Source organism: Anomaloglossus baeobatrachus, chromosome 1, assembly GCF_048569485.1.
Source record: "Anomaloglossus baeobatrachus isolate aAnoBae1 chromosome 1, aAnoBae1.hap1, whole genome shotgun sequence".
In the NCBI taxonomy this organism is placed as follows: Eukaryota; Metazoa; Chordata; class Amphibia; order Anura; family Aromobatidae; genus Anomaloglossus; species Anomaloglossus baeobatrachus.
In genome coordinates this window covers 668,777,763-668,801,956 of record NC_134353.1, presented here as the reverse complement: position 1 = coordinate 668,801,956, position 24,194 = coordinate 668,777,763, and the positions used below count along the sequence as shown (strand labels likewise).

The window sequence follows — 24,194 nt, the reverse complement described above, 5'->3', positions numbered from 1 at the left end:
TTTTGCTTTTATATTTACTGACCTTAAATTCAATTTTGCCTTAAAATTATATCTTAAAGGGGACCTATTACTTCTGAAAATGCTGCTTACCTATAGGGTTAGTCTGCATCTAAATATCTTTACAATGATCTTTAAAATTAACTTATTTCCTCCCAGGAGCTGCCGGCTTTCAGTAATGTGTAATGTTGGTGGTGCACAGAGAGGGTGCAGTCAACACTTACAGCACCGCTTACTATACCATGCTATTTCTTGATTGACAGTTTTTTCTGCACAGATGCACTGCAGGGCCGGCTGTCAATCAAATTGTCAGGTTGTGCTTAAAGCCACCGCTGCAAGTCTTCTGAGTGGTGACTGTAGCTACTCCGTTGACTGAAATCCAGCAGTTCCCGGGATGAAATAAGTTAATTTTCCTCTGGTAGCAGCACTTTCAATACGGCAGCCAGGCAGCATAGTATTGCTATTTACCTGCAGATTAACCGTATCTTAGGTGATAGGTTCCTTTTAGATGGTCATTTAGATACAATAGTTCTGTCCTATACAACACTTACGTGTTCTCAGCAGCACCTGTTGTGTTTAAATTGAACCTGTTAGGTCCAGTATGCACCCAGAACCACGAGCAGTTCTGGGTGCATATTGCTAATCCCTGCCTAATAGAGATGAGCGAACCGGTCCCGGTTCGGCTCGAGGTCGGTTCGCCGAACGGAGGTCCCGTTCGAGTTCGGTTCGTCGAACGTTCGACGAACCGAACTCGAACCGCATAGGAAACAATGGCAGGCATTCACAAACACATAAAAACACATAGAAAACACCCTCAAAGGTGTCCAAAAGGTGACAAACAACTCACAACACAAACACATGAGAAAGTGACAAGGACATATACTCATGTGAAAACAAAAGAGCAGGACAAGGAAAAAGAGGAGGAGACACAGATATAGGCATGGCACGCCCTTCTAAAATCATGTAAAACACCACAAGGTGACTCTAAGCGGAGTCTCCCTTTTTTTCCAAAAATTGGGCCCCACACACACCCACCCCTTCAGTGGCAGCAGTTGTGCCCCAGTTGTACACTTCACAGCTAGATTTGCATCAAGCACATTCAAAAATACGCCATAATTAACCGTCCCCAGGATGACACCGGGGTAGGTAGCAAAGTCTTTCCTGATCCCAGCTCTGTTCATCTTGGCTCCTTTTAAAAAACACAGCAAGCAAGGGTTACTCCAAGCGGAGTCTCCCTTTTTTCCAAAAATTGGGCCCCACACACACCCACCCCTTCAGTGGCAGCAGTTGTGCCCCAGTTGTACAATTCACAGCTAGGTTTGCATCAAGCACATTCAAAAATACGCCATAATTAACCGTCCCCAGGATGACACCAGGGTAGGTAGCAAAGTCTTTCCTGATCCCAGCTCTGTTCATCTTGGCTCCTTTTAAAAAACACAGCAAGCAAGGGTTACTCCAAGCGGAGTCTCCCTTTTTTCCAAAAATTGGGCCCCACACACACCCACCCCTTCAGTGGCAGCAGTTGTGCCCCAGTTGTACACTTCACAGCTAGATTTGCATCAAGCACATTCAAAAATACGCCATAATTAACCGTCCCCAGGATGACACCAGGGTAGGTAGCAAAGTCTTTCCTGATCCCAGCTCTGTTCATCTTGGCTCCTTTTAAAAAACACAGCAAGCAAGGGTTACTCCAAGCGGAGTCTCCCTTTTTTCCAAAAATTGGGCCCCACACACACCCACCCCTTCAGTGGCAGCAGTTGTGCCCCAGTTGTACACTTCACAGCTAGATTTGCATCAAGCACATTCAAAAATACGCCATAATTAACCGTCCCCAGGATGACACCAGGGTAGGTAGCAAAGTCTTTCCTGATCCCAGCTCTGTTCATCTTGGCTCCTTTTAAAAAACACATCAAGCATGGGTTACTCCAAGCGGAGTCTCCCTTTTTTCCAAAAATTGGGCCCCACACACACCCACCCCTTCAGTGGCAGCAGTTGTGCCCTAGTTGCAAACAGGATGTTTTGATTTGCATCAAGCACATTCCAAATCCACAAGCATTTACTCTCCCCAGGATGACACAGGGGTAGTAAATTCCTTCTGGATCCATGACTTGTTCATTTTGATGAACGTCAGTCTGTCCACATTGTCACTGGACAGACGCGTGCGCTTATCTGTCAGCACACACCCAGCAGCACTGAAGACACGTTCAGAGACAACGCTGGCAGCTGGACACGACAAAATCTCCAAGGCGTAACTGGAGAGCTCTGGCCATTTTTCTAGATTTGAAGCCCAAAAGGAGCAAGGCTCCATTTGCAAAGTCATGGCATCGATGTTCATTTGGAGATACTCCTGTATCATCCTCTTCAGCCGTTGACTATGTGTCAGACTTGTCTCTGGTGGCCTTGCAAAAGAGGGTCTAAAAAAATTATGAAAAGATTCCATAAAATTGCTGTTACCAGCACCAGATACGGTCCTACTGGTACGGGTAGACTGTTGAAGATGACGAGACCGTCCCATGTTTGGCAAGTTACAACTGGGAGAATCACTCCCTGCACCTGCACGGTTGTTTGGTGGAAAAGCCGAGCTAAGATCGAGTAACAGCTTCTGCTGATACTCCTGCATACGTGCGTCCCTTTCTATGGCTGGAATTATGTCACAAAATTTGGACTTGTACCGGGGATCTAATAGTGTGGCAATCCAGTAGTCATCATCACTTCTAATTTTGACAATACGAGGGTCATGTTGGAGGTAGTGCAACAAGAAGGCACTCATGTGTCTTGCGCAGCCATGCAGACCAAGTCCACGCTGTGTTTGTGGCATAGAGGTGCTAACCGTTCTTTCTTCCTCTGACATCTCCCCCCAACCTCTTTCAACTGAAATTTGACCAAGGTCTCCCTCATCTGCTGAGTCTTCCATGTCCATGGACAGTTCGTCCTCCATTTCTTCATGTTCTCCTGCACCTTCCTCAACATTTAGCCTGCTACTATGCGCCCTTGTTGATCCCTGTCCCCCATGGTCCCATGCCTGGCGCCTTGTTGATGATGAACGTCTGGACCTTGGTGATGTTGTTAAGTCTTGCGCATATGAATCCTCCTGTAGTTCATCCCCTTCCTGTTGTCCCACCCCCTGACTCCGAATAGTGTTGAGCGTGTGCTCCAGCATGTAAATGACTGGAATCGTCATGCTGATAATGGCATTGTCAGCGCTAAACATATTCGTCGCCATGTCGAAACTGTGCAGAAGGGTGCATAGGTCCTTGATCTGAGACCACTCCATCAGGGTTATCTGCCCCACCTCTGCATCACGTTGGCCCAGGCTATATGTCATGACGTATTGCACCAGGGCTCGGCGGTGCTGCCACAGTCGCTGTAACATGTGGAGAGTTGAATTCCAGCGTGTCGCCACATCGCATTTCAGGCGATGAACCGGCAGGCCGAAAGACTTCTGGAGCGATGCAAGTCGCTCAGCTGCGGCGCTTGAACGGCGGAAGTGAGCAGACAGTTTTCGTGCCCTGTTCAGAAGGCCATCTAGGCCGGGATAGTGTGTTAAAAATTGCTGGACGACAAGGTTCAACACGTGAGCCATACAAGGTACGTGTGTCACCTTGCCCAGGCGAAGGGCCGCACCCAGGTTTGCAGCATTGTCGCACACGGCCTTACCAGGCTGCAGGTTGAGTGAAGACAACCATTTATTAAACTCGGACCGCAGAGCTGACCACAACTCCTCAGCTGTGTGACTCTTATTCCCAAGACATGTCAAGCTAAAGACCGCCTGATGCCGTTGCGCTCTGCTGCCAGCATAGTAATGAGGGGTGCGTGATTCCTTCTGCGCAGTGAGAACGCTGGTGGCCTGACCAGGCAGGCTTGGGGTGGAGGTTGAGGACCCAGATGAGGTGGAGGATGCAGAAGCAGTGGCGGAACTTGGACAGACAGAGGATTGACACACAAGTCGTGGGGACGGCAAGACTTGTGCAGCAGACCCTTCACCATCTATCACCATAGTTACCCAGTGCCCAGTCAGCGACATGTAACGTCCCTGTCCATGCTTACTGGTCCAAGTATCGGTGGTGAAATGCACCCGTTCACACACAGAGTTTCTCAAGGAAGCGGTGATGTTGTGTGCGACATGCTGGTGTAGCGCGGGCACACCTTTCTTAGAGAAGTAGTGGCGACTAGGCATCTGGTACTGGGGCACAGCGACAGACATAAGGTCTCTAAAATCCTGTGTGTCCACTAGGCGGAAAGGCAGCATTTCGGTAGCCAACAGCTTACAGAGGGATAGAGTCAACCTCTTAGCTTTGTCATGGGTCGCAGGAAGTGGCCTTTTATTTGACCACATCTGAGGGACAGAGATCTGGCTGCTGTGTGTAGACGGTGTTGAGTAGGGTGTCCCTGGAAAAATGCAGGTTTGTGAGGAAAGTGCAGGCGGAGACATGATGTTGCCTTCATCCAACGTTGGTGCTATCGATGTCTGAGAGAGCTGTACACACTCACTTGTTTCCCCTTCCAAACCAACTGACGACCTACCAAGCAAACTGCCTGTTGCGGTTACAGTGGTGGAAGTTGTGGGTGGAAAAACAGGTGTGACAGCTGTCCCCACAGTCCTAGAAGATGACGAGCGCGCGGATGCACTGGAAGGGGCAGGCGGTGGATGGTTCGCTCCGCTAGGCCGCATTGCAGCACGGTGAGCTTCCCACCGGGACATATGATATTTATTCATGTGACGATTCATGGAAGAAGTTGTCAAACTGCTGAGGTTTTGACCTCTACTAATAGAACCATGACAAATTTTACAGATCACATAATTTGGGCGATCTTTTTCTATGTCAAAAAAGGACCAGGCTAGGCAAGGCTTAGAGGCCATGTGATCTGTTGATCCACCCCGAATAATGCTCAGAGGCAGAGTGGTGGCTGAGGATGCAGTTGTAGACGTGCTACCAGTACTCCGACTGTGTCCAGGAAGGCGCAAGGTAACTTCGTCATCAGTTGCATCCTCCTCCACCACCTCTGTTGACCTCCTCGAGTGCCTGACTGTGGGTTGACAGTAGGTGGGATCTAGAACTTCATCATCAATTGTTGTGTTTGCACTCCCCCCTCAGACCGAGCCTCTTCTTGCCCTGACCGAATATTTAAGTTGTCATCCCAATCGGGTATCTGCATCTCATCTTCATCAGTATGTTCCTCATTGTCTATAACCACAGGTGTTACAGTTTGTGACAAAGGGTCAACATTATGCTCAGAAACTTGGTCCTCACGGCTTGAATCAGAGTCACAAAGGTTCTGGGCATCACTGCAGACCATTTCCTGTTCTGTACTCACTGTAGCTTGGGAGCAGACCTCTGATTCCCAGGCTATAGTGTGACTGAACAGCTCTGCAGACTCAGCCATCTCAGTTCCACCATACTGTGCAGGGCTGATGGAGACTTCAGAGCTGGGAGAAAGCAAGTTTGATTGGGATGACAACTCAGAGGACTGGTGTTTTTTGGATGCAGTACTTGAAGTGGCTGAGAGGGCACTTGTTGGACCACTTGAGATCCATTCAAGCATTTTCCTTTTTTGGCCATCATCTACCTTTGTTCCTGTTGTTCGTGTCCGTAAAAAAGGGAGCACATCGGATTGTCCACGGTAAGTAGTAGACATCTTACTTTTGCTCATAGATGGTCTATCTTCAGCAGATGATAATGGAGCTTTGCTACCTTCCCCACTGACAAACCCTTTTTTTCCTTTTCCACCACGCCTCTTCCCCTTTCCACCAGCATCTGTCATTTTGCCACTCATGTTGATTGCGACAAGATTGTGCACTGAAAATGTGGTAGTAAAAATTGAGAGGTGGTGTAGATTGCAGCGGTGGTCTAGCTTTATTAACAGCAGAATAATAAAGAATAAATATCCCTGACAATGCAACTTCGGCCCTTAAACTGGCAGCATCAATTGCTAGTATAATGGCTTAGTTATAATGAGTTGGAGTGTGCAATGCAGGCAGAGGTGCTGCAAATGTCTTTGCACTAGTGTGACTAGACAAAAGTCCAATAGCCACGTTTAGGATGCCACTAGGTACACTGAGTGTTTGCTAGTATAATGGCTTAGTTATAATGAGTTGGAGTGTGCAATGCACGTAGAGGTGCTGCAAATGTCTTTGCACTAGTGTGACTAGACAAAAGTCCAATAGCCACGTTTAGGATGCCACTAGGTACACTGAGTGTTTGCTAGTATAATGGCTTAGTTATAATGAGTTGGAATGTGCAGAGGACAGGAGGGTACAGTGCCAGGATTGTGGGGCTCTGGGTAGAGGAATGGAAGCCTGCCTTTCTATTCCCTCCTAATGGGGAAATGCAGCGACGAAATCTCTGACCTTTGCTACCCAGACGCTGTCTCTGTTTTCAGGACCTGTCACCTATGGCTCTGACCCTGCCGGTACGAGCCCTTAAAAGGACTGATGGAAAGTGCTATCCCTATGCTGTCCAGCGCTGTGTATGGAGCGCATACAGCTGTATCGGCGATAGGACTCAGGACGGAGCTGCGCCAGTGATGTCTGACACCAAGGACGCAGAAGGCAGATAATGGCGTCCTGGAGGAAAATGTCCGGTTTTATAATGCAGGGACATGTGACATGGACATCCTATCACACATGCCGTTGCTTCTCTGGCTAAAAGTCCACTTAGCTGTGTGTGTGTCTGGGATTGGCTGACATGCTGGCCCTCCCCACTACACGCGCGCGCTTAGGGAAGGAAAACAAGGAAAAAAAAAAAAAAATTATACCATTGTCATTATACAAACAGCAGTGATCTGAAGGCGCTGTTCCCGCACACTATACACTGAAATTTCATAATAGTGTGAGTCACAGAGTGACTTACACTATTACAGCGGAAAGCCAGCTAGGAATTAGCTGGTTTTTTGCTGCTAGAACCGTTCTCGAACGTTTCTAGAACTATCGAGCTTTTGCAAAAAGCTCGAGTTCTAGTTCGATCTAGAACAGGCCCCAAAATCACTCGAGCCTAGAACTGGAGAACCTCGAACCGCGCTCAACTCTACTGCCTAAGCGTCCCAGCATCTAGTAGCATAGATAAAGGGATCTTTAGAAAAAGTATTTCTAAAGATCCTATATGATATGCTAATGAGGCCGGAGACTAGTCGCAAGTGTGTTACTTCCCCTGGCTAGTTGGCCCCCTTAGCATATAAGTACGCGCCTGTGGGCGAACTAACATGCTAATGCATGCGCAGCGTCAGAGGCATGGTCGCGTTCACCTCTCGGCTGCCACCACTTGTTGTACTTTAAATCTTTTTTACTATTTGACTTTGCAATATTCCTGAATACCACATTTATACTTGAACTAATATTTGCATATGGACATTACTTGACTATGCAGCTCTAATTTCCGTGTGGAAGATTAACCCCGTTTTTTGGCTCACCAACTATCTTTATCTGTTTATTATGTTGGAAATATACCTTATTTTAAAAATTATGTAACAAATAATGTGTATACTTTTTAAATTCACATTTATCCTTGTCATGGCACATTTTTTTGTTGCCCACTGAAACAATCCAATCAGCCGTCAATCATCTGTTTGTTTAGTAGAGTAAATATCCAACAAATAATTATTCTTTCAGTCGGTTTTGATAACTATGGCTAGTTTCACACATCCGGCTTGTCACCGGTTTGCCGGATTCGTCGCATGCAAGTACAGTGTATACAGTACAATGGCAGCGTGACAAGCGCCAATCACATGCTGTCATGTGACTGGAGCATGTGACCCGGAAGTTGCGGCGATGCCATTGTGCTGTATACACTGTACTGGTGTGCGCCGCATCTGGCAAACCGTCGAAAAGCCGGATGTGTGAAACCGGCCTATGTCTTCCAGTATTTGCAAAAAGTAAGGTTATGTTCATAAGGTTGTGAGTGTATCTAGGTAGTTAACCAGAATCGTTTCTTACCTTCTGCTTATTGTCTTCTGGAGATACATGGATCACTAAGAATCCGTCACTTAAGTTACTGACCGATATTTCTAGAAAAATATAGATTGTGATTAATGTAATCAATTATATTATTTAATTTATATATATATATATATATATATATATATATATATATATATATATATATATATATATATATATATATATATATATATATATAAATACAGTTAACATTATGCCACATACCATATTAATCTTTATATCAGTGATTATAAAGGCAAAATTATGGATTTCATTATATTACAGTGTAAGGTTTGCACCTACTAATGAACTATCATTTTTATTTTGTATGCAGTCACGTTACTTAAGGTAAGTGAATAAAATGTTTAAAAATAATTGCTGAAAATGTTTTACTCCGTTATATCCATCCACTTATGTTCTCCACTGTCGGGCACAGACTGAACAGGGTCCCTGTGCAAGAACAATATATAGGCCCTTTGCCGTTGAACAGCTCATCATAATGCACAGTGGCGGACCAGCACTGCAGAGGGGCGGGCCAGCACGAAGAAGGAGAGGGAGGGATCTATCTCCCTTTTCTCCTGCGATTGTTTTCTCGGTCCGATTAGGGCTGAGAGAATAATCGCTCATGTGCACTGACACACAGGCTAGAATTGGTCCGAGTGGAATGCGATGTTTTATCGCACTCCACTCGCACCGATTTTCTCACCGTGTGGCTTAGGCCTAACAGAGCAGGAAGTTATCAGCCTCTTGCACTACCATATAATCTCAAATATTGAGCAGCCAGGACCTACCGAGCCTTTGCCAATCGACATAGACTGACCCAATGCAATGACTTCATTCTGCCCATCTATGCCGTGTCACTGAAAGAGCAGGCAATAAGACAGAAGAGGCATGTAACCTGAGCTGCTCTGTTCATTGTGTAAATTTATTTACTGCGTGGGGGCACTATCAATTTATGAAAAAGTCACTAAGAAGTACTATTAAGGTCCAGTCACACTAAGCAACTTACCAGCGATCCCAACAACCACAGGGATCGCTGGTAAGTTGCTAGGAGGTTGCTGGTGAGCTGTCACACTGCGACGCTCCAGCGATCCCACCAGCAACCTGACCTGGCAGGGATCGCTGGAGCGTGGCTACACGAGTTGCTGGTGAGCTCACCAGCAACCAGTGACCAGCCCCCAGTCTCCTAGTTACAGCACACATCAGGTTAATTAACCCGATGTGTGCTGCAGCTAAATGTGCACAGAGCAGGGAGCAGCGCACACTGAGCGCTGGCTCCTTGCTCTCCTACTTACAGCACACATCAGGTTAATTGCCTGATGTGTGCTGCAGCTAAATGTGCACAGAGCAGGGAGCAGCGCACACTGCTTAGTGCTGGCTCCTTGCTCTCCTAGTTACAGCACACATCGGGTTAATTGCCTGATGTGTGCTGCAGCTACATGTGCACAGAGCAGGAGCCGGCACTGACAGTGAGAGCGGAGGAGGCTGGTATCAAAGGTAAATATCGGGTAACCAAGGACAGGGCTTCTTGGTTACCCGATGTTTACATTGGTTACCAGCCTCCGCAGAAGCCGGCTCCTGCTGCCTGCACATTTAGTTGTTGCTGTCTCGCTGTCACACACAGCGATCTGTGCTTCACAGCAGGACAGCAACAACTAAAAAATGGCCCAGGACATTCAGCAACAACCAACGACCTCACAGCAGGGGCCAGGTTGTTGCTGGATGTCACACACAGCAACATCGCTAGCAACGTCACAAAAGTTGTTCGTTACCAGCGATGTTGCTAGCGATGTTGCTTAGTGTGACGGGGCCTTTACTTTTGGGTTGTCTCTTCAGGGAGGAAGGAGATGAACTCTAGTGCCACCTATTGGAAGTAGCAATCCTAAAAGTCAAAAGTGGCTCTTTAACAAGCCTATCCATATGACTTAGGATTTATGCCAGATCAGAACCTCAATATGCAGACATGGTGTTTCGGGATGATTGTCCCTCGTCAGTGCAAAGTATGAGAACTGATCTGGCTTCATGAGAAGCTAAAGTGGTGTCTAAGGGGAGAACTTTTCTCCTTGCGGAAATTGACAAACCAGTATGGCTGTCAGTGGTGAGGAGTCTTATAGCTGCAATGCTCCTCTGGGATATATTCAAATTGTATTACTTTTGGAGGCTTTAATAGGCCAGTCGAAGTATAAGGGTATTATTTATTTTAGGCTACAGAAGGGCATCATTACTTTTTACATAGAAGTAAAAGGGCACTTTCAGTAAGATGAGGACACTAAGCGGTGACTGTTACTGTGTGGAATCACTATTCCTATCTTGAGGACAATAAAAGAGCACTAACAAGTACTGTATGGGTGTACTATTAACAACTGCAGCAGGATCTATCAATACGTCGGGTATTCGCTATAAAAATAAAGGCACCTTAGGCAGGAGCGAGCACAAAATTGGCAAAACAGCAATATGGTACTATTACAGATATGGCAGTAAGGAAAATTTGTGTAGGATAGGGGTAAGGACATGGAAGATGCTGAAAAAGATAGAAACTAAATATGCCTGAACAGCACATTCTGTAGAAACAAGTCATACTTGGGAGAAGTTGTTGTGGTGGTCTTCATCAAATGGAGAAAAAGGAAAGTTAAAGACTATAGACATTAGAGATGTTGAGAATCACTGCATATAATTGTACTGTATTCACTTATACGGTAATATAATGGTAGTGTTATTCCAACATTACCATGTGGTAGTAATATGTAGTCATGGTGTGGAGTGTAAAGGATGCTTTACACACTGCGAAATCGCTAGCGATAGCTAACGATGTCGAGCGCGATAGCACCCGCCCCCGTCGTTCGTTCGACATTTGGTGATCGCTGCCGTAGCGAACATTATCACTACGGCAGCGTCACACGCACATACCTTTTCAGCGACGTCGCTGTGACCGCCGAACAATCCCTCCTTCAAGGGGGAGGTGCGTTAGGCATCATAGCGACGTCACTGCAGCGGCCACCCAATAGCAGAGGAGGGGCGGAGATGAGCGGCCGGAACATGTCGCCCACCTCCTTCCTTCCTTATTGCCGGTGGACGCAGGTAAGCAGATGTTCGTCGTTCCTGTGGCGTCACACAGAGCGATGTGTGGCGCCGCAGGAACGACGAATAACCAGCGGCATGCACCACCAATGATATTATGAAAAGGAGCGACGTGTCAACGATCAACGATTTTTGACATTTTCGCGATCGTTGATCGTCGCTCCTTGGTGTCACACGCTGCGATGTCGCTAACGGCGTCAGATGTGCATCAGTAACGACGTGACCCCGACGATATATTGTTAGCGATGTCGCAGCGTGTAGTGCATCCTTAAGAAGGAGACTGGCTACATTGTTAGTGGCCGGTATGTACTGCAGACGTGGTGTGAACCTGGTAGTCTGTGCTGGTACTTGTAGTGCCACATGTTTTATTATAACATTCACAGGGCCAGGTTTATGGATGGCTGGAGAGATGGATGTTACTGGCCATCCACATACCCTGCCCATGGGTGTGTCTGATGTATCACATGATACAGGTAAAATGGAGTCTGTGTGTGCTTGACATGGGGAGAGTCTATAGCCAGTATGAGAAGTGCTGGGCTGTGGGAAGGAGTCTCTGGGAAGAGGTCCTATGTAGACGCTGAAAGGAGTCAGTGTCTGGAAGCTGCCAAACCTCCACTGTGAGCGCACCGCAGACTTTATGGACCAAAAATCCGGGTGTATGAGGAGCAGCCTCTGGGAGAGGAAAAGAGGCTCCTGGACTCAGGATAGAGATGAAGAGGCCTCTCTGAAGGGAGCCCCTGAGAGATAGAGGGTTTGCTTCATCTGACCGGGGTTAATGAGATATTTCTGAGGAGAAAGGTATCCGAATCTGAGCGGATGTACCACGAATGTAGCTGCTACAAAGCCATGTGTGTGTTTCTTTAAGCCAGAAGAGGCTCTCTGTTTTTATGTTATTGAACTGCGGTTTATGGAATATTAATAAATTGTTTGAATTTTTGATGAACGGTGTTCCTGTACTACCTCACATAGCAGCAAAGTGAGTAACTCCATTATATAATGTGAACTGTGTGCAACGTCACAGGAAGTATTACTTGGCCCGTATATACTGATTACATTTTACCACCACACTTCTGCATTTTTTACCCACTCTTGGTTTTGGCTTGCAAATCCTGAGGTAAAAAAATTATTAAATACTCAACGTGTGCCTGTGGTCTTAGTCATTTGGGATTGCGCAAACGGTTCTGCCTTTAAGTCTAGGAAAAAGACTGACATTTTCTGCGTAGTGGCCTACTAAGAATACACGTGCCTAGTCCTGTGGTTTATGTGAAATCTGTTTTGATTAAGCATTTTATAAACTATGCATTTGTGGGAGATTTCGACTATTTAGGCGCATCAAGGACTCTCCAAACGTGACATGGCACCCTCTAAAGGCTGCTTTACATGGTACGACCGATTGTGCGATTTCACAATCGATCGTACCCACCCCCGGGTACGCTGCCCGTACCGCACAAAGTCAGTAACCCCTGTCACACATACTTACCTCTCGTGCGACCTCGCTGTGGGCGGCGAACGTCCACTTCCTGGAGTGGGAGGGATGTTCGGCGTCACAGCGACGTCACACGGCCACCGGCCAATGGAAGCGGAGGGGCGGAGATGAGCGGGATGTAAATATCCCGCCCACCTCCTTCCTACACATAGCCGGCGGCGGCCGCGTGACGCAGGTGAGCTGCTGTTCATCGTTCCCGGGGTGTCACACGGAGCGACGTGTGCTACCCCGGAAACGATGAACAACTAAATTAAACGATATTATGGAACCTAGCGAGCAGTACACGACTCACGATTTGTGAGCGATACTGCGTCGCTAGGAGGTGTCACACAGGCCGGCATCGCCAGCGATGCCGGATGTGCGTCACAAAAACCGTGACCCCGACGATCTATCGCACGATAGATTGTCTGGTGTAAAGCAGCCTTAACAGTTCCAGGCAATTTTGCATTTCAAAAATCAAATGACGTTCCTTCCCTTCCAAGCCCTGCCATGTGTCGAAACAGTAGTTTTCTAAAACATATGGGGTATCAAAATACTTAGGAGAAAATTGCACTACAATTTGTATAGTGTTTATCCTCAAGTAACTTTTGTGAAAATGCAAACTTTAAGGATAAAACAACACTTTTTGGGGAAAAATATAATTTTTTATTTTCTCGGCTCAACGTTATAAAATTCTGTGAAGCACCTAAGGGTTTATGGTGCTGACCACACATCTAGATAAATTCCTTCAGGGGTGTAGTTTCCAAAATGGTGTCACTTGTGAGGGGTTTCGACTGTTTAGGTACATCAAGGGCTCTGCAAATGTGACATGGCATCCACTAACTATGTCAGACAATTTTAAATATTAAAAGTTAGATGGAACTCCTTCACTTCCAAGCCCTGCTGTGTGCCCAAACAGTCGTTTTCCATCAGACATGGGGTTTCAGTGTATTAAGGTGTATTTGCACAAGAAATTGTTTGGTGCATTTTCTCCTGTTGCACTTGTGAAAAGGCAAAATCTTGGCTAAAGTAACATTTTTGTGTCAAAAAAACTTTCATTTCTTCTTTCCACATTACTTTAGTTTCTGTGAAGCACCTTAAGAGTTAATAAACTTCTTGGATTGAGTAGTATGAGGCGTGCAGTCTTCAGAATAGTGTCACTTTTGGGTATTTTCTGTCACATAGGCCTCTTAAAGTTTGTTTCAATATTTCTCATTCTTCAGGACAAGAATCACAGATCTATGATTGTGGTCCTGAAGAAGGAGAAATAGTTTTTGAAACGCGTAAATAAAGATCACTGTCCCGGATTATCTGTTCATGTGGTTTGTTCAAGGCAGTGTGGTATATTAACCACTTCTTTCTCCATTCTGCTATATCCCTCCATGGGGACTGCAGCAGCCTTTTTCTGCATGCTGTGTAAGTGGTTGTGACTCTCACAACCCCTTCAAGTGGGCAATTCCCAGATCTCCTCTTATTCATCATACTAGAATAAGACTCTATCTACACCTTTTGTATTTCCAGCATTATTATCTCCACGTGAGAGTAGAAAGCAGAGTAATAATGACAGCTAGGTACTTTTCATTGAGGCTCAGAACACACCATCATTCCACAAAAAGAAGTACAATCAACGTGGTATGACAGCGCTTTTGGTGACCTTGGACATGTGAGAGCTGAGTTTCTACCAAATAGACGATTGGTTGCATGTTTCCTAAGCACACAAAAGGCTAACAGACAATGCACCGGTGAGTGAGCAGGTACAGTTAGGTCCAGAAATATTTGGACAGTGACACAATTTTTGCGAGTTGGGCTCTGCATGCCACCACATTGGATTTGAAATGAAACCTCTACAACAGAATTCAAGTGCAGATTGTAACGTTTAATTTGAAGGTTTGAACAAAAATATCTGATAGAAATTGTAGGAATTGTACACATTTCTTTACAAACACTCCACATTTTAGGAGGTCAAAAGTAATTGGACAAATAAACCAAACCCAAACAAAATATTTTTATTTTCAATATTTTGTTGCAAATCCTTTGGAGGCAATCACTGCCTTAAGTCTGGAACCCATGGACATCACCAAACGCTGGGTTTCCTCCTTCTTAATGCTTTGCCAGGCCTTTACAGCCGCAGCCTTCAGGTCTTGCTTGTTTGTGGGTCTTTCCGTCTTAAGTCTGGATTTGAGCAAATGAAATGCATGCTCAATTGGGTTAAGATCTGGTGATTGACTTGGCCATTGCAGAATGTTCCACTTTTTTGCACTCATGAACTCCTGGGTAGCTTTGGCTGTATGCTTGGGGTCATTGTCCATCTGTACTATGAAGCGCCGTCCGATCAACTTTGCGGCATTTGGCTGAATCTGGGCTGAAAGTATATCCCGGTACACTTCAGAATTCATCCGGCTACTCTTGTCTGCTGTTATGTCATCAATAAACACAAGTGACCCAGTGCCATTGAAAGCCATGCATGCCCATGCCATCACGTTGCCTCCACCATGTTTTACAGAGCATGTGGTGTGCCTTGGATCATGTGCCGTTCCCTTTCTTCTCCAAACTTTTTTCTTCCCATCATTCTGGTACAGGTTGATCTTTGTCTCATCTGTCCATAGAATACTTTTCCAGAACTGAGCTGGCTTCATGAGGTGTTTTTCAGCAAATTTAACTCTGGCCTGTCTATTTTTGGAATTGATGAATGGTTTGCATCTAGATGTGAACCCTTTGTATTTACTTTCATGGAGTCTTCTCTTTACTGTTGACTTAGAGACAGATACACCTACTTCACTGAGAATGTTCTGGACTTCAGTTGATGTTGTGAACGGGTTCTACTTCACCAAAGAAAGTATGTGGCGATCATCCACCACTGTTGTCATCTGTGGACGCCCAGGCCTTTTTGAGTTCCCAAGCTCACCAGTCAATTCCTTTTTTCTTAGAATGTACCCGACTGTTGATTTTGCTACTCCAAGCATGTCTGCTATCTCTCTGATGGATTTTTTTCTTTTTTTTCAGCCTCAGGATGTTCTGCTTCACCTCAATTGAGAGTTCCTTAGACCGCATGTTGTCTGGTCACAGCAACAGCTTCCAAATGCAAAACCACACACCTGTAATCAACCACAGACCTTTTAACTACTTCATTGATTACAGGTTAACGAGGGAGACGCCTTCAGAGTTAATTGCAGCCCTTAGAGTCCCTTGTCCAATTACTTTTGGTCCCTTGAAAAAGAGGAGGCTATGCATTACAGAGCTATGATTCCTAAACCCTTTCTCCGATTTGGATGTGAAAACTCTCATATTGCAGCTGGGAGTGTGCACTTTCAACCTATATTATATATATACATATATATATATATATATATATATATATATATATATATATATATATATAATTGTATTTCTGAACATGTTTTTGTAAACAGCTAAAATAACAAAACTTGTGTCACTGTCCAAATATTTCTGGCCCTGACTGTAGAGTGCGGACAGCTGTAGATGAGGATTATGATGGTGATAATGACAATGAATAGCCACACTTGAGGATGGCTACTAGAAAGACGAGGGAAAGAAGAAGGGGTTGGGGTACAGCTTGAGTCTTACAGAGAACCATAGTTCCTTGTCCATTTAGGTTTGGATGTCTCCGGTCTGCACACTACAAAATATTGATTGACCAGTAACCTAGAAAATAATTCCTACACCCAAGAAACCTGCACGTAGGATTCACCACCACAACCACGACCAGAGCTTTCACATCCCGTTAAGCCTCCCTCGCCAACAGCAGTTGTGGCATCACCTTATCCAGAGCTGACTGGAGATGAAATGCACTTACCGTAATAGATCTTTTGGCTGAACATTGCCTCCACTATGTAGTAATGACACCATCCTACTCTGATCATAATACAATGTTTTTCTCACTATAATCTGGTTCCCATGTCCTCTCCACCACTCTATCCAAAATCATCACCCCCACTGATTTAATATTGATGACAAAGCCTACGTATAGGTTATTAATATGTTGTGTCCGGACAACCACTTTAACTTTGTAGCTGACATTTGAGTGAGGTATTTCATCTGGTAAACTCTTATTTCCTTTACCTTTCACATTTGTGTATTCAATTTTCTGCTTGATCTTGACTTGCTCAGTAACATATAGTGTTGTTTGTGTCAGCACGAGACTCCGAGGCCGAGGTTTAAATCCGTTTCTGTCATACTTTATTACTGCAATGCCATACTAGGATATAGGAACAAAAAAGTTATCCAGGTATTTAAAAAAATTCAGTCTTTCATATTAAAGGGGTGATTCATCCATATTCATTATTGGCCACATCGATATTATGTTGAGAAACAATGTTTCTCTAAAATACCTTGTGTTGCCAATAGTACCTGTGAGCGGCGCTATTGCAGACCCCTGTTCCCCGTCTCTTGACCCCTGGGCTCCATGACCTCAGGAATCCGGTGATGTCACGTCAACTTCCTGCTGACGTTACATCACCGCGGCCGGCCCCAGTCTTCCTGAGTGACTGGGCTGTGGGCGGCGTTTCGCCGCTCAGCACAGCCCAGCATCATAGCGCAACATCTCCCTGCTCCCTCCTTCACTGCAGAGCGCACAAGCAGGAGACACGCTGGGCTGTGACGAGAGGTGAAACTCCGCCCATAGCCCAGTCACTCAGGAAGACTGGAGACGGCTGCGGTGATGTAAGGTGAGCAGGAACTTGACGAGACATCACCGGATTCCCGAGGTCATGGAGCCATGGGGGTCAGGAGATGGGGAAGAACGGTCCACAATAGCGCCACTCACAGGCACAATTGGCAACACAAGGTATTTCAGAGAAACCTGGTTTCTCAACATAATATCGTTGTGGCCAATAATAAATATGGGTGAACCACTTCTTTAAGCCAAATTAATTTCTAATAATTTGCTTACAGGTGAAAATAATCAAGGCAAACATTAATCACTGTGTACTTCTCTAAATATTACCATATAACATTTTAACAAGAGCTGGGCATGGGACATAGGCTTCGATGCAAGTGAAGACGGACAACTCCTTTTCAGCTTCACACTGCCTGTGTTGCCATACCATAGCTACTGGAGGGACAGAGGAAGCCGTTGCCTCAGACCCTTCACTCTATGGGGACCACCTGAAATAACCACCACTATTAACTGTATCGGTGTGAATAGTATGGCAATCCAATTAAACTCTACATTAGAACAGGGAAACATGGTATCCCTGCACTACAGTTCTCCTTCCTGTCCTGTAGGCCACTAGTCGCCTTTGGCCTGCGGCCTACTGAATGACAGGGTGAGACAATGGATGAATCCAAGGCGGAAATGGAGCCACAGGATGATGTAATTGCACCGGGACTCTGTTGTTTTGTGTGTGCTCCAGCGTGATGAGATCACCGTATTGGTTCCCCAATGCCTGCCTGCAGATTTGCCACGAGTTGGGGGAGTATATGATACTAATTTTTTATTGTAATAGTACTTGTAAAGGGACTCTAAGGGCACTGTGGGGACTACTCTTGGGGCCATCATACACGGTAAGGAATACTCTGGGTAGTGTGAAAGGCATTATACTACAAATAGGAAGCTGTTGGGGGCATTATACAGTGCGGGGACTAGTCTTGAAGCCATCATACAATCTAGGGACAACATGGGTGCCATCATACAGTGTTAAAGGCATTACGGTATATTGAGTATAGAAAGCTGTGTGAGGCATCATACAGTGTGGGAGAATTAGCCAGTGTGAATACTACTTGGGTGTTTATCATACAACTAGAAGGTGGATCTATTCTAACGCATCGGGTATTCTAGAATTTACGTATTGTGTAGTTAATGTATGATTTTTGTTTTTATATATATATATATATATATATATATATATATATATATATAGATGTTGTTGTGTGTAGTTGCCAAGTGTTTGTGTAGGGCGCTGTAAATGTTCTGGGTGTTGTCTGGGTGTGGGGGTGTGTGAGAGCGGTGTTGTTTGTGTGTTGCGCTGTGTGTGTTGCGTTCTTTGTGGAGCGCTGTGTGTCTGCAGCGTTCTGTGTCTGCAGCGTTGTATGTGTGTGGTGCTGTGTGTGTTGCGCGGTTTGTGTGGCTGTGGGGTGTGTGTGTGTGTTTTGGGGGAGGTATGTTTTGTGCAATGTGTGTGTTGTGCGCTATGTGCGTAAATTTGTGTGTGCCGTAGTGTTTGTGTGTTGGGTGTTGTGTGTGTGCGGCCTTGTCTGTGTGTGGGTGTCTGTGTAGGGCAGTGTTTGTGGTTCCCAGTGTGTGTGTGGTGTGTTGTGCGGTGCGTTTGTGGCTGTGTGTGTGTGTGTTTTGGGGGGAGGTGTGCACCCCCCATCGTGGTCCACCCCCCATGCTGCACCCCCCATCGTGCTCCATCCCCCATGCTGCGCACCCCCCATCGTGCTCCATCCCCCATGCTGCGCACCCCCCATCGTGCTCCATCCCCCATGCTGCGCACCCCCCATCGTGTTTCATCCCCCCATTCTGGGCACCCCCCATCGTGCTCCATCCCCCACGCTGCACTCCCCATCGTGCTCCATCCTCCATGCTGCACCCCCCCATCATGCTCCATCCCCCATGCTGCGCACCCCCCATCGTGCTCCATTACCCATGCTGCGCACCCCCTATCGTGCTCCATCCCCCATGCTGCACCCCCCATCGTGCTCCATCCCCTATGCTGCACACCCCCCATCATCTTTCATCCCCCAATCGTGGTCCAACCCCCATGCTGCACCCCCCATCGTGCTCCATCCCCCATGCTGCACACCCCCCATCGTGTTTCATCCCCCCATTCTGGGCACCCCCCATCGTGGTCCACCCCCCATGCTGCACCCCCCATCGTGCTCCACCCCCCATGCTGCACCCCCCATTGTGCTCCATCCCCCATGCTGCACTCCCCATCGTGCTCCATCCCCCATGCTGCACTCCCCATCGTGCTCCATCCCCCATGCTGCACTCCCCATCGTGCTCCATCCCCCATGCTGCGAACCCCTCAGAGAGGAGTATAATAGGAGGAGTATAATGGGAGAAGTAGTCCTGGGGAGAGAGGAGTATAATGGGAGGAGTAGTCCTGGGGAGAGAGGAGTATAATGGGAGGAGTAGTCCTGGGGGGTGGTGTACAGGTGCCCAATGTGTGCAGGGGGGCGTGGCCGAATGGGCATCGTGTGTGGGGGGCGTGGCCGAATGGGCATCGTGTGTGGGGGGCGTGGCCGAATGGGCATCATGTGCGGGGGGCGTGGCCTAGCAGGCATCGCATGCAGGGGCATGGCCTAGCGGGTATCGCGTGCGGGGAAGTGGCCTAGCGGGCATCGCATGCGGGGGGCGTGGCCTAGCAGGCATCGCGTGCGGGGGGCGTGGCCTAGCGGCATCACATGCGGGGGCATGGCCTAGCGGGCATCACATGCGGGGGGCGTAGCCTAGCGGGCATCGCGTGCGGGGGGCGGGCCTGGCCAAATGGTTAGTCCATGCGGGGGGCGGGGCCAGGCCGAGCCAAGCGGCCAATCCGTGTGGGGGGGCGGGGCCAGGCCGAGTCCAGCGACCAATCCGACGGTTGTCACTGTAAGGACACAATTTTGGAGCAAGACAGACAGACAGACAGACAGACAGAATAAGGCAATTATATATATAGATATGTGGGGCATTGTATTGTCTATCGGGAAGGTATGAAACCATCATACTGTTTGTTGGGGACATTATACTATGTATAGGGGTCTTTGGAGGCATTGTACTATGTGATGACCAGTGTGGGTGGCTAATATATAGTGAGTGGCCATCGTACTATATATAGTATCTGTATAGGGAGCAGTGGTGAGCTTTATTCTATGTAAAGGGGGGGCTTTGGGGCATTATATTGTGTGATGACTACTGTAGGGGGTCATTTTTCTGTGCATTGGGAAGCTCGGGTTATTATACTATGTGTAAAGGGACTTTGGGTTATTATACTGTGTACAGGAGGCTTTGAGAGTATTATTCTGTGTGTGGACTACTGTTGGGGCCATCATATAGTGTGAGGAGCATTATACTGTGTTTATAGTTTTTTATGACTGTCATACCATGTACAGGGAAGCTATGGGAACCTCATACTGTTTATAGCAGAGCTATAGGCACATCATATTGTGTATAGAGGTAATGGAGACATCATATTGTGTGGCGGACTTTTAGGGGAGCTGTGGATCCATTATTCTGACCGATTATACTGTGTATAGGGTAACTATGGGCTCATCATACTCTGTATAGGGAAGCTGTGGGGGCATTATACTGTGAAATGAGAGCTGTATATTGGGGCACTCAGGAGACATTAATACTCTAAATAGGTATACTCAGGAAACATTATTAAATATTAAGTCTGCACTTAAGAATTATTATGGTTACAAGGTCACTCAGAGTATTGAAGTATTGTAGTTGCCAAAGGGGCACACAAGGACATTATTACTTTTATACTAGAAGGTGACCCGATTCTACGCATCGGGTATTCTAGAATTTACGTATTGTGTAGTTAATGTATGATTTTTGTTATATAGATGTTGTTGTCTGTAGTTACCAAGTGTTTGTGTAGGGCACTGTACATGTTCTGAGTGTTGTCTGGGTGTGGCGGGGGGTGAGAGCGTTGTTGTATGTGTGTTGCGTGTGTTGCGTTGTTTGTGGAGCGCTGTGTGTCTGTAGCGTTGTGTGTGTGTGTGTTGCGCGGTTTGTGTGGGTGTGGTGTGTTTTGGGGGGAGGTATGTTTTGTGCAATGTGTGTGTGTTGCGTGGTATGTGCGTATATTTATGTATGCCGCGGTGTTTGTGTGTTGGGTGTTGTGTGTGTGCAGCGTTGTCTGTGTGTGGGTGTCTGTGTAGGGCGGTGTTTGTGGTTCCCAGTGTGTGTGTGGTGTGTTGTGTGTGTGTGTGTCTTGGGGGGGAGGTGTGCACCTCCCATCGTGCTCCATCCCCCATGCTGCGCACCCCCCATCGTGCTCCATCCGCCATGCTGCGCACTCCCAAACGTGCTCCATACCCCATGCTGCGCACCCCCCAACGTGCTCCATCCGCCATGCTGCGCACTCCCAAACGTGCTCCATCCGCCATGCTGCGCACTCCCAAACGTGCTCCATCCGCCATGCTGCGCACTCCCAAACGTGCTCCATCCGCCATGCTGCGCACTCCCGAACGTGCTCCATCCGCCATGCTGCGCACTCCCAAACGTGGTCCATCCGCCATGCTGCGCACTCCCAACCGTGCTCCATCCGCCATGCTGCACACTCCCAAACGTGCTCCATCCGCCATGCTGCGCACTCCCAAACGTGCTCCATCCCCCATGCTGCGCACTCCCCATCGTTCTCCATCCCCCATGCTGCGCACCCCCCATCGTGCTCCATCCGCCATGCTGCGCACTCCCAAACGTGCTCCATACCCCATGCTGCGCACTCCCCATCGTTCTCCATCCCCCATGCTGCGCACCCCCATCGTGCTCCATCCCCCATGCTGCACCAGCATCAGCCTCTCTTCCCCCAGCATCAGCCTTTCTCCTCCCAGCATCAGCCTCTCTCCTCCCAGCATCAGCCTCTCTCCTCCCAGCATCAGCCTCTCTCCTCCCAGCATCAGCCTCTCTCCTCCCAGCATCAGCCTCTCTCCTCCCAGCATCAGCCTCTCTGTCCCCAGCATCAGCCTCTCTGTCCCAAGCATTAGCCTCTCTCCTCCCAGCCTCAGCCTCCCCCAGCATCAGCCTCTCTTCTCTCAGCCTCCCTCCTCCCAGCCTCCCCCAGCATCAGCCTCCCCCTCCCAGCCTCCCCCAGCATCAGCCTCCCCCTCCCAGCCTCAGCCTCTCGCCTCCCAGCCTCCTCCAGCATCAGCCTCTCTCCTCCCAGCATCAGCCTCTCTCCTCCCAGCCTCCTCCAGCATCAGCCTCTCTCCACCCAGCCTCCTCCAGCATCAGCCTCTCTCCTCCCAGCCTTCCCCAGGATCAGCCTCTCTACTCCCAGCCTCCCTCCTCCCAGCCTCCCCCAGCATCAGCCTCCCCCTCCCAGCCTCCCCCAGCATCAGCCTCTCTCCTCCCAGCCTCCCCCAGCATCAGCCTCTCTCCTCTCAGCCTCCCCCAGCATCAGCCTACACCCTCCCAGCCTACCCCAGCATCAGCCTACACCCTCCCAGCCTCCCCCAGCATCAGCCTACCCCAGCATCAGCCTACCCCAGCATCAGCCTCTCTCCTCCCAGCCTCCCCCAGCACGCCGTGCTCCTCTGCCGACACTCACAGATCCGATCGCATACACTCACACACACACACTCACACATCAGAACACACTCACACACATCCGATCGCATACACTCACACACACACTGACGATATCGCACATACGCGCTCACACTCACACCATCCGGAGATACCACATGCTTCTGGCCATGTGATCCTCCGGCAGGTCCTGGAAGGTCACACCACAGTATCGCCGCCGAGAAGCAAGCGATATCCCAGGATGTTGTGAGTGTGTGGATGCGATGTGATGTGTGTGTGAGAGTGAGTGTGATCTGATGTGTGTGTTGTTATGTGTGTGTGTGCGTGTGTATGTTCCGCCACTGCAGGACCTCGATGCGCTGGTAACTATGCTACCATGGTTACCAGCATATCCCGTCCCCCGCTCGCACGGGAGCCCACACCAGCATACGGCGGCAACCCCAGCAATGCGAGGGTATGTGTCGGCTGGGTTGGCGGCGTACGCTGATGTGGGCTCCCTGGGGTACAGTACTCACCTGGGAGTCGTGGCTCCGTGTCGGTTCGGGGAATGCGTGTGGGGGGCGGGGCCAGAGCGAGCGTGCATTGCGTGAGGGGGCGGAGTGTTGCCGAGTTGCCAATGCGTGCAGGGTGCCGGGGCGAGAGGCCAATCCGTGTGGGGGGGCGGAGCCTGGGCGAGCGGCTAATCCGTGTGGGGGGGCGGAGCCTGGGCGAGAGGCCAATCCGTGTGGGGGGCGAAGCCTGGGCGAGCGGCCAATCCGTGCGGGGGGGCGGGGCCATGGCGAGCCCAGCTGCCAATCAGCTTTGTGTCACCGTAAGGACACAATTTTGGAGCAAGACAGACAGACAGACAGAATAAGGCAATTATATATATAGATAGGGCAATATGTGGGCACTGTTTTTTAGAGTACTTGAACAGGGAATTAATATTTTCTAGGGGGTCATTTTATCATCTAAAAGGCACAATAGAGGCAATTTCCTTTGTAGGAGGTACAATGGTGGACATTATTATGTGGGGCACTAAAGAGCACAGTTCCTGTACCACATAGTAGGTCCAGTAACAGTGACAGACACGGCAGCAGAAAGCGCAGCATTGGGATATAAGTAGGATGAGGAGTTTTTGCAGGTTTGGAATAAATGTACAGTGTTGGAATTGTGAGAAGTTCAATGTGTCTTTGTTGTAAACTTTGCAAATGAATTGTGGCTGGATGAAGTTGTCGTGGTGGTCTGTGCCAGATGGAGAAGACCAGAACAATGAACGGCTCCATTAGAAAAAAGATCACCTGTAAAGTCACTAAATATAACTTTACTGTAATCTCTTAATATATTCTGTAGAATTTTAGTATCTACCACTACACTGTATGCACAATTATTAAGCATATATTAGTGGGTATGTTTACCATATCATAATTTTCAGTAATATTTTCCAACTCCAAGCTGAATAAATGTGAACACCTATTGGATGAAGAGTATCATGTGATGTATATTTGTGTAATAAGGGAAGATGTGACCTTAGGATA

At 47.8% G+C, this 24,194-nt stretch overlaps 1 protein-coding gene across 1 annotated transcript in view; it reads right to left on the bottom strand.

Moving 5' to 3' along the window:
• The window catches only part of MYO1H (myosin IH), a 234,293-nt gene that overhangs the window by 5,690 nt on the left and 204,409 nt on the right, over nt 1–24,194 (bottom strand). Inside the window, exons 28-29 of the mRNA XM_075320032.1 lie at nt 16,554–16,689; nt 7,928–7,998 (exon numbers count right to left, since the gene is read on the bottom strand). Coding sequence (XP_075176147.1) covers nt 7,928–7,998; nt 16,554–16,689 — 207 coding nt within the window. The remainder of the gene's footprint in view (nt 1–7,927; nt 7,999–16,553; nt 16,690–24,194) is intronic.